Raw genomic sequence first — 12,067 nt, 5'->3', positions numbered from 1 at the left:
TGAGAGGGAAGCTTGGGGTCTCGGGGGGCCTCAGCTCCCTGTGGTCTGGGCACAGCTGGGCCGGCGCTGCCAGCTGAGACGTGCGCTGTCCCCTCTAACCGTTCCGCTTTTCACTCAAACGCTCGATCCCCGTGTGCCGGAGTGGCAGAGGCTTTGGTCTACTCGTGAGCTGATGACTGAAGAGGAACAAACGGATCGAACGCTAAAACCACAAAGAAACCTCCAGGGCACCAGAGTCCAAACAATGATGCTCTTTATTTCTCTCTCCAAGTAGGCTGCAAAGGGGTAACCCGCCACCCGGGAGCCATGTGGGTCAGGGCGCCTGGCTCACGAGGGAGGGATGGAACGTGAACTTGCTCTGAGGAATGGGGGGGGCAGACCCTCTAGGAGGGCTTCTCACGTCAGTGTGTTGCTGACTAGGATGGAGGCAGCACCCAGGAAAAATGCCGACTCCGCCAAGCGTCCGGTCCCTGACAGAGTCTCCTCAATTGTACGCTCGGGGGAGAAATCCTTCTCCAGAGAAAGAGGTCCTCCCTCGTTGCAATTAATAAAGTTACAACAACGAACATAATAGAAACTATTAGTTTTGAAAAATTTGGATCTCGGGGCTTCAGGGGGTACTTCGGAGGGATACACGAACGTGCAGTTGCTCGTACAGTTCTTGTAAACAAGGAGTTCCCGTTCATTCAAACCTAGAGATACAGATATGAAAATCATTGATTTCAGGCTTTCTGCTTGCGAGCATCAACACACACCTCACCAGTCTAACTAGCGCCGCGTAGCACCGCACCCTCCTTCTACATCTGCTTCTCCGATGCCTAGAATTCTTCGCTGGTAGAGAACGTCAAGTGAGGCCTCGAGAGGTTCTGTTCCTCCTTGAACAGGTTCTCCTAGAAACATTTTTCTGTCCGCACTGCCACCTCACCTCTGCCTCGGGCTCTCCCCGATAGTCGCTGGGCACCTTGGCACGCAGCCGCACGCGTGACATGCCTGGCTTGGTACGTGCGCTAAGACTCCCAGGGCTCTAGAAATACGGTGGCTCGTGTCCCGCAGGATCACACAGGCCCTGGCGTGGAGCACCCCAAAACCGTGACCCTCACCTGATTTTCTGCAGTTGGAGCGGCCCCTCGGCCAGACGTTCCCAGCTCTTGGCCCAACACAGAAACTTGCGATGTGCGCGTAGTGCCAACCTGCTCCCCAGCACAGACTGGACGCTCTGTCCCAACGAGGGCCCCACAGTGACTGTGATCACCTCAGTGGCGGGCACACCCAACAGCCTCGGCCAGCCAGTGCCGCTGGAGCCAGGCTCCCTCTGAGGCCTCCTTCGCGAGTCCTTGAGTTCGAGTCCTCGGCTCTCGCTCATGAGCCTGCCCCCGGGGACCCGTGTTGACCCACGACTTGTTTCCCTGGGACTTGCCGCAGTTGATGTGCCGTTCATGGCTCCGGGGTTACAGAGAAGGAACGAACAGCCGGCTCCCAGGCACTTGCTTTTCTTTCTTTGCCACGTAAAGGACTCTTGAAAGTTCCGTACCGTCCTGTGGAGCGCAGAATCCTAAGTCGGCCGCCGAGGGGTTTTCCCAGGAAGGGTTGGTAACAATATTGGCAGCGTCAAAGTCCAGAAACAGAACTGGATGAAAACCCCTCATTCCTGCTTTTCTTCCTCCATCAGGCACGACGAGCAGCCAGCGCCCCAAGACAGCAAGTGTCTCGGTGTGTAAGCCATATGTTAACTTCGTCCATCCTTGAACTTCGTTGTTGTCGTTGGACGTTGTGATTACGGACTCCTGCTGTGTCCTTTCGGTGTCTGGCTTCTCCTGCCTGCTTCGTGTTTGGGACACCCACCCCCGCCGCGGCCCCTGTTGTATCCCGCCTGCTCGGTAGCTCTATGCTTCCCCGCTGACTGTGCCACGGCACGGGCGTGATGGGCGTCAGGGCTGTTCCTGGCTCTTGTCTATCCCCAAGGAGCATGGCAAGGAATGTTCTGGGCCTCATCCAGAAGCGAGCGCGCAGAGTTCTTTAGAGCTGATAACGCCGCGTCCTCAGGGTGCGGACGCGTGGCTGCGGCAGATGCTGCCGAACACGCTGCCGGGCCTGCCGTACCTATGCACGCTCCACAGGGTGGTGGACGCTTCGACGACTCGCCACCCCTGACTGGGCGTTTGTGAATGCGGAGCCGTTGCCTTGGGGGTACCGCATCAAGGCTCAGACTGGCGTTTCCACCAAAAACGATGATGCTGAGCTTCGTTGTGGAGACTTCCTGCCCATGTGGGTATCATCTTCTGGTAACATCCTTCAAGCCGCTTTGCTCGAATTTCTATGCAGCGATCTGCTTGTTCAACTGCTGATCCGTAGGACGAAGGTCATTGTATACACCGCGTACAGCCCCTCCGCAGAGCGCCTTCCACTGCTCTCTCTTCATCTCTGGCATCATTTTCACTGTCTCCTCAGTGTCTTCTCAGGGGCAGAAGTGGTGAGTTTTTATGTAATCGCACCTGCCACTTTGGCCACATGTGACCAGCACGATATTGTTCGCTTTTCTCAAGTTCGTAATTATCCAAGGATACAAAGATATTCTTCTACGTTTCCCTTCAGCTGACGTCTTAAAATTTATCTTCTTTAAATGCAATTCAGGGAACGTCTACGGTATTCCGAGTGTCAGACGCAGAACCGCACGAGTCATCAGGTGCGAACCGCAGCCAGTTCTCATCCAGCCGGCAGTCTCCTTACTGCCCATCGTCCCGTCACCCCGTCCCCATCCCTCACCTCCAGGAACCCTCAGCTTATCTCCTGCAGTTAAGAGACTCGTGTGGTTTCTCTCCCTCTGCTTTCAGCTTCTTGTGTTTTTCTTCCCTTCCCCTACATTCATCTGTTTTGTTTCTTAAACTCCACATGCCGGTAAAATCATGTGACGTTTGTCTCTCTGAGTGACTCATTTCTCTGAGCATAAGACACTCTAGTTGTAACCATGTCGTTGCAAATGGCAAGATTCGTTCTTTTCACGGCTGAGTAATACGCCATTATGTGTGTACACACGCACGCACGCACACACACGCACACACACGCCATCTCTATGCATTCTCTGGGCACTTTCCGTATTTCGGGGAGTGTGGACACTGCTGCTCTAAACACTGGGGTGCATGTGCCCCTTCGGATCACTGTTCTTTGGATAAATGCCCAGGACCCCCTTGCTCTCTTCGTATTTACAAGGAGATCCACAAGACACCCGAAGCTGCTGCTTTGGTGTAAAGTACATACGGTGACTAAGGTCCCATCTCCCACCAGCTGTGAGCGCAGACAAGCCTCCTTCCCTAAACCTGCGGGGCCAAAGTCGTCAGAAAGCATGAAACCAGACACACCTGAGATCTCCTTGCCCCTCTAAAGGTCTATTCTTCAACCTGGACACCAACATCAGACTGTCTGAATTGACAAAAAGGTATAAATCATCTTGCGAGTTCAGAGCGCCATCCTCCAGTTTCTCTCCTCTCCCGCAAGATTGCCTCGGGCCCTCCAGCCCTTCCTAACCCCGGCACATCCCAGTATCTGGTTCAGCTTGCATGTGGGTGCACAGACACACACACACACAGACCTACTGAGGGTCTGACTGGAACAAGACGTTCTTAGATTAATTTGGGGGAAAACAGCCACGTTACGTCCACCGGACTTCACCATCTAACCACGTAGATTTTTAATTGCTTTTCCCGCTAAACGTTTTCCCTTTGACAACGGCATATTCAAAGCACTCGCAGGAAATACAGCAAGCTCCCGTGTAGCGTCGCTCAGTCACTTGCAAAGGAACATTTGGCGAGGGCACAGCGGGCTGTCACAGCCAGGGCACTGGCTTTCAGAACGGTCAGGACAGACAACAGTTGCATCGCCGCACTCCGCCCTCAGACGGATGCACTGACGTCTTTGCCACCCAGATGCCAGCCACGGACCCTCGTCCGCACGCGCTCAGAACTAACCTGGGGTCCGCTTCTCGCAGTTGGTCATTTCGAGCACGGCCTCAACCGGGACCACGGACGGTCACCTCTGGGGTTCACCCTCCCTCGTTCCGCAGAAGCCCCAGACATTCGCTCAGGCTGGCGGATCGGTACCTGCTCCTCTCTTTACTGGCAGGAGCACCCGCAGGGCGGCCCGTCCCATGGCTTTCCGTACCCTTTAAGCAGTGCAGAACAGCCGGGATGCTCCGGCCGGGCGTGTCGCACATTCATCTGCTGTGAACAGCCGCACCGTTTTACTTGGTTACTCTGGGGAAACCCTCAGAAGTGCCATTCCGGGCACGCAGAGTAGCTGCGTGTTCAGTTTGTAAGAAACCGGACCCCGTCTCGGCTGCCCCAACTTCACTGTCGCTGGCGGTGTGTGTGAGAATCTGGTTTCTTTACTGTCCCGGCCAGCATTCGGGGCGGTCACTCTCTACTCTACTTCGGCCACTCGGATTCAGGACGCCTAACTGTGTGTGTCAGTGTTCATTTTGGCAGTGGCGCAAGATGCTGAACATCTGTTCATGGGTTTCTCTGCATCGGTGAAATATCTCTTCGTGTCTTTGGCCTCGTTCTAGCGGGAGGGCTGCATTGTTTGCTGTTGAACGGCGAGAGCTCTGTCTGTGCTGGGGACCGCGGTCTTCTGTGGGGAGTGCGGGCTGCACGCTGGTGCTCCCGTGCGTAGCCTCTCCACCCTCCGAACAGGGCCTTCCGCACAGAAGCGCTTCTCATCGCTGGGCGTCCCCCACCGCCAGTTCCCCTCTGTGGGTCCCGCTCTGGCGGCCAGGCCCGGTCCTCTTGGCTTAGCCTCCTCGGCGCTCTCTCCTCCTGAAAGTCCCAGACTGCACCTTTTACACTTAGCCCACGGTCCTTCGGAGGGAATTTTTGAATCCCAGTTGAGGTTTAGGTGAAGATGAATTTTTGCCCGATGCTCTTGAAGAGGCGGTCTTTCCCCACCGACGGCGCCGGCACGGTTGCCCAGAACCCCCGGGGCATGTGTGTGGAGTGTTTCTGGGGTGACAAGTGGTCACTGGCTGCCGGTGCTTCACGTTGCTCAGCTTAGGGGCCTGGAGAGTGGGGCGCCTTTCTCAGGGCCCGAGAGCCTCTGAGTGAGAGGCGAGAGCGTGCTGGGAGGGCCCGACTGCCTGACCTTTCTGCCTGAGCTCACGCTTGGTCTTGGCATCTGCGGGAGGTAGGTGTTGCCCTGATACGACCATGGCGTGTCCACTTCCTGGGTCTGCTTATCTGGAAGCCTCTGGCAACGACCAGAATCAAATGGGCCACGAGGAACTACCCAGGTTACACAGCGCTGTCGACACACACGACCAGGCCTGCCAGGGACTAGAGCCTAGAGAAGCAGCCACCCCCAAGCCCTCAAGACAGCTCAGGACATGTGCACACTGCAGCCCGCCCCGGCAGATTATGGGGCTGGGCTCTCCATGATGGTGGCACTGCCCTACGCTGGGCTGAGCCTAGTGCTTGGGATGTGCTCCCGGGATGGGTCAGAGTGGGCCAAGGGCCGGTTCTGGGTGCAGAGAAAGAACTTATTGGACCTGCTCCCTGTAACGGACTCAATCACAAGGCGTAGGAAGGACAAACAGATACTTACGAACGGAGATTGTCAGGCAGCGCCTCAAATTTAAGGGACAGAGGTTAGATTGTGAACAGTAGAAATTGTTGATGGTCCAACAGTTGTAGCACCTCATATTGTAGGGCCCTGAGGGAAGACGCAGCGGCATCAGGCCCGCGTGTCTCTGCCCCGTTACCAGCCGGCTGCGCCCTCCCCTGGCAGATGACCCTCCCCCTGCCTGAAGGCCCCTTTGCTGTTGGCAGCACGAGCTTCTGGACAGAAGCCGGGGCCTGTTCCTGCTCCCAGAGGCCAAAGGGGGGACCCTGCCCTCTGCAGATAAGCCTCAACTGCCCGAGGAAGCTTGAGAGTCATAAACGGCCGGTGCCGGTGCCCTCCCAGAGGCTGCTGGACCAGCCACCCCTGCCCGTCCCCTGCTCACATGAGGAAGTTCCACCCCGTGTCCGCCATCTGCACTGATGACAAAGGTCTCTGCTGGCTACGATGACAGAAATTCCCCCTCGAACTCCTTCTCTGATCAGGATATCACAGTAAATGCTTATCCCATTCCTGAGGGACTCGACATACTCACAATGCTCACTTGAAGCCATGACCAATGGCCAGCCGCCGGCTAGCAGCAAGGCGCAGAGGAGCATCATCTCCTGCAGAGGCTCGAACCTACGGGCGAGGAGACGCAGGGCACGCGTGTCAGCAAGCTCCGTGTGCACACGCGTGTCAGCAAGCTCCGTGTGCACACGCGTGTCAGCAAGCTCCGTGTGCACAGAGCGCCGCCCCCCGGCTGCATGTGTGCAGGAGCCAGGGGGGCACGAGCCGGGCTCCTCAGGGAAGGGCAGCGCGTACCTGCTCGCGCCGCTGGGCTCCTCTCCCCACCTGCCCCTGCACCCCCGCCCAGCAGGGCCCAAGCTGCTCCACGCAGGGACTGGGGCTTGGCCTTTCCCAGCAGGAAGGCTGCGCTACCACCAGCGACTTCATCTTGGGGGAAGTCATCCCGCCTGCTCGCCCCCAGGCAGCGCTCGGCCCAGGCAGCCAGGTCCCGGGGCCGCCTCCACCTGGAGCTCGCCCGAGGTCCCCTGTGCCCCCAGATGCTCCTCCTTATGCACCCCTCCATCTCAAGAACAACCTGGGGAAAGCGCCAGAACACTGTCCGCCTGGCTATTTCCTGCTCCCGCCAGCGTCTGGACAGACATGGGGGACAGGGCGTGACTACAGCGTGGAAGATGCCAGAAGCCTCCTTAGCACACTGGCCACAGTGTGCCCCAGGAACGTTCTCCCCGAACCCCACCTCTGCGGAAATCAGGTGGCCCCGAGGTGCAGGCCTGGGAGCGCCTGGGGCCCCCCACAGCTGAGCCCGGACCCTGGCCCTCGGCTCCAGGGCGGCCCCCGAGGCACCAGCAGCGCCTGCCTCTGCTCCAGCACCCTTGGGGCCCCAGCGGCACCCCGACCTGTGCCTGCCCGCTGTCCTGCAGGAACCCTCGTGCCCTGCCCCAGCAGCTTGTCGCCCTGGAGGCCCCACCTGCCTTTTCAGGGTCACGACCAGTCCTCGGTGCTCAGGGGACGCCTCTCCCAATGGGGCAGGAGGTGGGTCCTGCTGGAGACGGAGCCGGACTGGGGGGCAGCCTGGCACCTGCCTCACTGGGGCCGACCCTGAGCGCGGGGGAGGCCACCTGCCCGAGAGCGGGGGGCCCTGCGCTGAGGCCAGAGGAGACAGGCTGAGGCTGAGAGTCGGTGCCTGCCCGGCGGGAAGCACCTGCGTGAGGTGCTGGGGAAGGGGTGTGGGGGCATGGGGCCGCCTTCCTGAGGGGCAGGGGTGCGGGCCGCCTACCTGAGGGGCAGGGGTGCGGGCCGCCTTCCTGAGGGCAAGGGGTGCGGCCGCCTTCTTGAGGGCAGCTGTGGGCCGCCTTCCTGAGGGGTAGGGGTGCGGTCCGCCTTCCTGAGGGGTAGGGGAGCGGTCCGCCTTCCTGAGGGGTAGGGGAGCGGTCCGCCTTCCTGAGGGGCAGGGGTGCGGTCCGCCTTCCTAGGGGCAGGGGTGCGGCCGCCTTCCTAAAGGGCAGGGGGTGCGGGCCGCCTTCCTGAGGGCAGCGGTGTGGGGCCGCCTTCCTGAGGGCAGCGGTGCGGGCCGCCTTCCTGAGGGCAGGGGTGCGGCCCGCCTACCTGAGGGGCAGGGGTGCGGCCGCCCTCCTGAGGGGCAGGGGTGCGGCCCGCCTTCCTGAGGGGCAGGGGTGCAGCGGCCTTCCTGAGGGGCAGGGGTGCGGCCCGCCTTCCTGAGGGGCAGGGGTGCGGGCCGCCTTCCTGAGGGGCAGGGGTGCGGGCGCCTTCCTGAGGGCGCCTTGGGGCCTTCCCTGAGGGCAGCGGTGCGGGCCGCCTTCCTGAGGGCAGCGGTGCGGGGCCGCCTTCCTGAGGGCAGCGGGTGCGGGCCGCCTTCCTGAGGGGCAGGGGTGAGGGGCGGGCCGCCTTCCTTCCTGAGGGCAGGGGTGCGGGCCGCTTTCCTGAGGGACAGGGGTGCGGGCCGCCTTCCTGAGGGGGCAGGGGTGCGGCCGCCTTCCTGAGGGGCAGGGGTGCGGGCCGCCTTCCTGAGGGGCAGGGGTGCGGGCCGCCTTCCTGAGGGCAGCAGGGGCGGGCCTTCTTCCTGAGGGGCAGGGGTGCGGGCCGCCTTCCTGAGGGGCAGGGGTGCGGGCCGCCTTCCTGAGGGGCAGGGGTGCGGGCCGCTTAGGGGCAGGGGTGAGGGACCTCCTGAGGGGGGTGGCCGCCTTCCTGAGGGGCAGGGCAGCGGTGCGGGCCGGCCTTCCTGAGGGGCAGGGGTGCGGGCCGCCTTCCTGAGGGGCCGGGGTGCGGGCCGCTTACCAGAGGGACAGGGGTGCGGGCCGCCTTCCTGAGGGCAGCGGTGCGGGCCGCCTTCCTGAGGGGCAGGGGTGCGGGCCGCCTTCCTGAGGGGCAGGGGTGCGGGCCGCCTTCCTGAGGGGCAGGGGTGCGGGCCGCCTTCCTGAGGGGCTGGGGTGCGGGCCGCTTACCTGAGGGACAGGGGGTGTGGCCGCCTTCCTGAGGGGCAGCGGTGCGGGCCGCCTTCCTGAGGGGCAGGGGTGCGGCGGCCTTCCTGAGGGGCCGTCCGCCTTCCTGAGGGGCAGGGGGTGCGGGCCGCCTTCCTGAGGGGCAGGGGTGCGGCGGCCTTCCTGAGGGGCAGGGGTGCGGGCCGCCTTCCTGAGGGGCAGGGGGGCCGCCTGCGGGCGGCCGCCTTCCTGAGGGGCAGGGGTGCGGGCCGCCTTCCTGAGGGGCAGGGGTGCGGGCCGCCTTCCTGAGGGGCAGGGGTGCGGGCCGCCTTCCTGAGGGGCAGGGGTGCGGCAGCCTTCCTAAAGGGCAGGGGTGCGGGCCGCCTTCCTGAGGGCAGAGGCCACCTGCACGAGGGGCGTCCACCTGCGTGTGGGGAGACGCCCTTCCTGACAGGCGCTTCCGGCCTTCTCGAGGGCGAGTCCCTGCCTGAGCAGGGGTGGCGGTGGGGGAGCCCCTGTGGGGACCCGCCCGCCTGTCCGGCAGGGGCGCGGCCGTCTGCTCGGGGCCACCGTCCGGCGGGGCAGCATCTGCCCGAGGAAGCGGCCGCCGGTCATGGGGCCGAGCCCCCGAGAGGCGCCGCCTGTCCCCGCGGGGAGCGCCCGGCTGCGGGGGCGCGACCACCGGGCTGGGGACAGCACCTGGCTGGGGGGTGGCGCCGTCTCTGCGGGGGGGAGCCCCTTGCGGCAGGGGGTGGTGGCCCCTACGGGGGCGTGTGTGAGCCCTTGGCCGAGGAGGACGTCGCCGTGCGGGGCGCGGGGAGCCGCTGCCTGAGGGAGGCGGCCGCCTGCTGCGGGAGGAGCGCCGTCTGAGGGCCGCGCCGGCCTGTCAGGGAGCCGGGCGGTTGTCGGCGCAGAGGCGGCCGCTGTGGGGGAGCAGCCGGCGGGGGCGAGCGGCCGCGCGCCTGGGGGAGCACCCGGTGGGGACGGGGGCCGCCGGGGCACACACGGCCCGCCGCGCCGCGGGGAGAAGAAAGCTTCCCCGCCGGCCTCCCGCCGCCGCCGCCGCCGCCCCCCCCGCAGTCCCTTCCCGCGCCCACCGGCCGGCTCCCGCAGCCCCCCGTCCACACCCGACCCTCGACGACCCCAGAGAACCTTCTGGAGCCCCGGGCTTCGGGGCCTGAGGCCGCGGGCACAGCGGGGTTCCGTGCGCAGCCGAAGCAGCTGAGCGAGACGACCCTCCGCAGCACAGCGGCGCGTCCCTCAGCTGGAGCGCGCCCCGGAGGCCGTCCGCGCCGGCGCGCCAACTCCCGCGGGGCCCCCTGCGCGCGCACGCCCGTGCGCATGCGCTCTCAGGTGCGCGGGATTCCAGAAGCTTCGGCAGGCTCCGAGGGCCCCGCCCTCCAGGGCCGGGAGGCGGGAACCGTTCCCGAGGTTTCCGGAAGGTGGTCGCCGGCCCGCAGCAGCAGCAGCAGCAGCAGCAGCGTCGCTGACAGGGGCGGGGGAGGGGCGCGGAGGCCGGCCGGGTCCGCGGGGCCTGGGCGGGCGCGGGGCGGTGGTGCGGGGCGGTGGGTGCGGGGCGGCGTCCTCCGCACGGGGGGTCGCAGCCCCAGCGGGACCCTGGGGGAGCGCTTCGGCCCGGCTCTGCGCGTCCTCCCGCGGGCCGCTGGTGCGGCGGAGCGGGGTCGCGCCCTCCTGGTCTCGCGGACGCGGAGCGGAGCCGGCGCCGCCGCGCTCGGCCCTCCTCGGCCCTCCTCGCGGGGCTGCCGGGGCCGCCCTTCCTCCGCCCGCCCTTGGGGCCGCCCTGTCGGGCGCTGTTTTGTCGCCTTGTCCTTCCCGCGCTCTGCCCGCGGTCCCAGACTCCTGCCGTCCTCTCCCGGGGGCGCCGGCGGCGGGGCCGCCGCGGGGGCTGCGGCGGGGGGTGAACGTGGCCGCGCCCCGTACCCCGTGCCCCGGGTCGCCGGGGACTCACTTCTGCTCGGCGCCCCTCGTCGGAAGAAGCGGCTCGGAGTTCTCCGGCCCGTGTGGACGCGAACCCTCCACGGCGAGCCGCGAGACCTCGCTGCGGGGGCAGGCGCTGCCCGGGGGCCGGGGGCCCTCCGGGAGCAGAGGGCCCGGGTGTGGGGGCTTCGCTTTCGGGGGGGTCCCCGCCCCTCCGCGCCCGCCCTTCGGGCCACCTGATCCCGCAGCGGGGAGAGGGGCGGGGGCGGGCCTGGCGGGAGGTTCCTGGGCCCCACTGCAGCCTCCGCGCGACGGACGCTTCTGGCCCGATCCACACGCGCCTCCCCTTCCCAGAGACGCTGGTCAGGACGCCGGTAGGAGCAGGGAGTGTCGGAGGGACGGGGGTCCCGGGCACGAGCCCAAGCTGCTCCTGAGGGTCCGGTCTAGGACTGCCTCCGGAGCCGCATCTGCGGGCACAGGGACCGGGGCCGAGCTCCCGGGGGAGGCGGCCGCAGGGCCTGGCTGTCTGCGCGGAGCGCTGCCTGATGGAGAGCAGGCAGGGGACCTTCCTCCGGACGGAGGCAGCGGTGACAGGGCCTTCGTGCTGGGAAAGGCCTGCTGTGCCCCGTCCCTGCCTGCAGCAGCTTGGGGCCCTGCTGCGGGGGATGCGGGGGCCGGTGGGGCGAGGCGCCGGGCGGCTGGCCGATGCTGACCCTCCCGAGGAGCTGTGCTCTCTGCTCATGTGCAGGGAGCGGGGGCACCCCCGGGCCTCTGTGCTGTTGGAGGGGTGCGGCTTGTAGCACGTGCCGATGACTACGTCGAGAGCGCATCCTTGCAGTCGTGATGTACGTTCTCGGAGCCATTGACTCGGCATTGTAAAGGAGATGGGAGTTGCTACCGCAAACGTGTGCGGTGTATTTTGTCATCACGCAGTAGTAAAGGAGAGTTCCAGTCAATAGGGGACGAAGTGGAGGTTACACGTTATGTGCTTTTGCAAAACTGTGTTCTGCTGTACCTCAAAGGGTAACTCCTCCGGGTGCGGGATCCCAGGTAGGCGCGATCTGTCTTCCAACCCGGGACATGTTTCGTTACACTCCTTTGGCTTGCGTGGTTTCTGACATGAAGCCCACTGTCGTTCCCCTGCTCGTTTCTTTGCACGGGTTCCTTAAAGTTTTCACCTTCCCACAGTTCTTCGATATTCTATTCTGTTTTCTCATTGTCTGTTGCCTTTGTTTTTCGGCTGGGGAGATTTCTACTGACCCGTCTTCAAATTCACCGAGTCTTTCCGAATGTGTCTCGAATCCATTGATGGGCCCTCTCCAGCCTTCGGCATCTCTGCCACACTGGTTTTGGCTTCCAGCATTTCCATTTGACACTCAGAGTTTTCATCTCTATGCTCGCATTATGTATGTGTTCTCGCGTGTCATCTGCATTTTCCACTGGGGTTCTTCGTGTTCCAATCCTAGTCCTGTCACCTCCCTCTCTAATGACTGTGATAGATCTGTTACATAGGTCTTGTCCTCGTGCGTGCTTTCCCTCCGCAAAACTGTTTTCTTGGCTTTGGCACTTCTTGTATT

At 64.1% G+C, this 12,067-nt stretch overlaps 1 protein-coding gene across 1 annotated transcript; it reads right to left on the bottom strand.

Moving 5' to 3' along the window:
- Nucleotides 1–236: 236 nt before the first annotated feature.
- On the bottom strand, nucleotides 237–9,895 carry GML (glycosylphosphatidylinositol anchored molecule like). Its single transcript, XM_045078223.1, has 4 exons — nucleotides 9,705–9,895; nucleotides 6,140–6,225; nucleotides 5,590–5,697; nucleotides 237–692 (listed from the first exon to the last, which is right to left on the bottom strand). The coding sequence occupies exons 1-4, from the start codon at nucleotides 9,893–9,895 to the stop codon at nucleotides 397–399; spliced, it is 681 nt and encodes a 226-aa protein (XP_044934158.1). The 3' UTR covers nucleotides 237–396.
- Between the last annotated feature and the right edge of the window lie 2,172 nt (nucleotides 9,896–12,067).

The sequence above is a fragment of the Mustela putorius genome, unplaced genomic scaffold (assembly GCF_011764305.1).
Source record: "Mustela putorius furo isolate JIRA1106 unplaced genomic scaffold, ASM1176430v1.1 tig00000228_pilon_pilon_pilon, whole genome shotgun sequence".
Taxonomy (NCBI): domain Eukaryota; kingdom Metazoa; phylum Chordata; class Mammalia; order Carnivora; family Mustelidae; genus Mustela; species Mustela putorius.
Note: the sequence above shows the minus strand (reverse complement) of the source record. Positions and strands in the feature narration are given on the sequence as shown.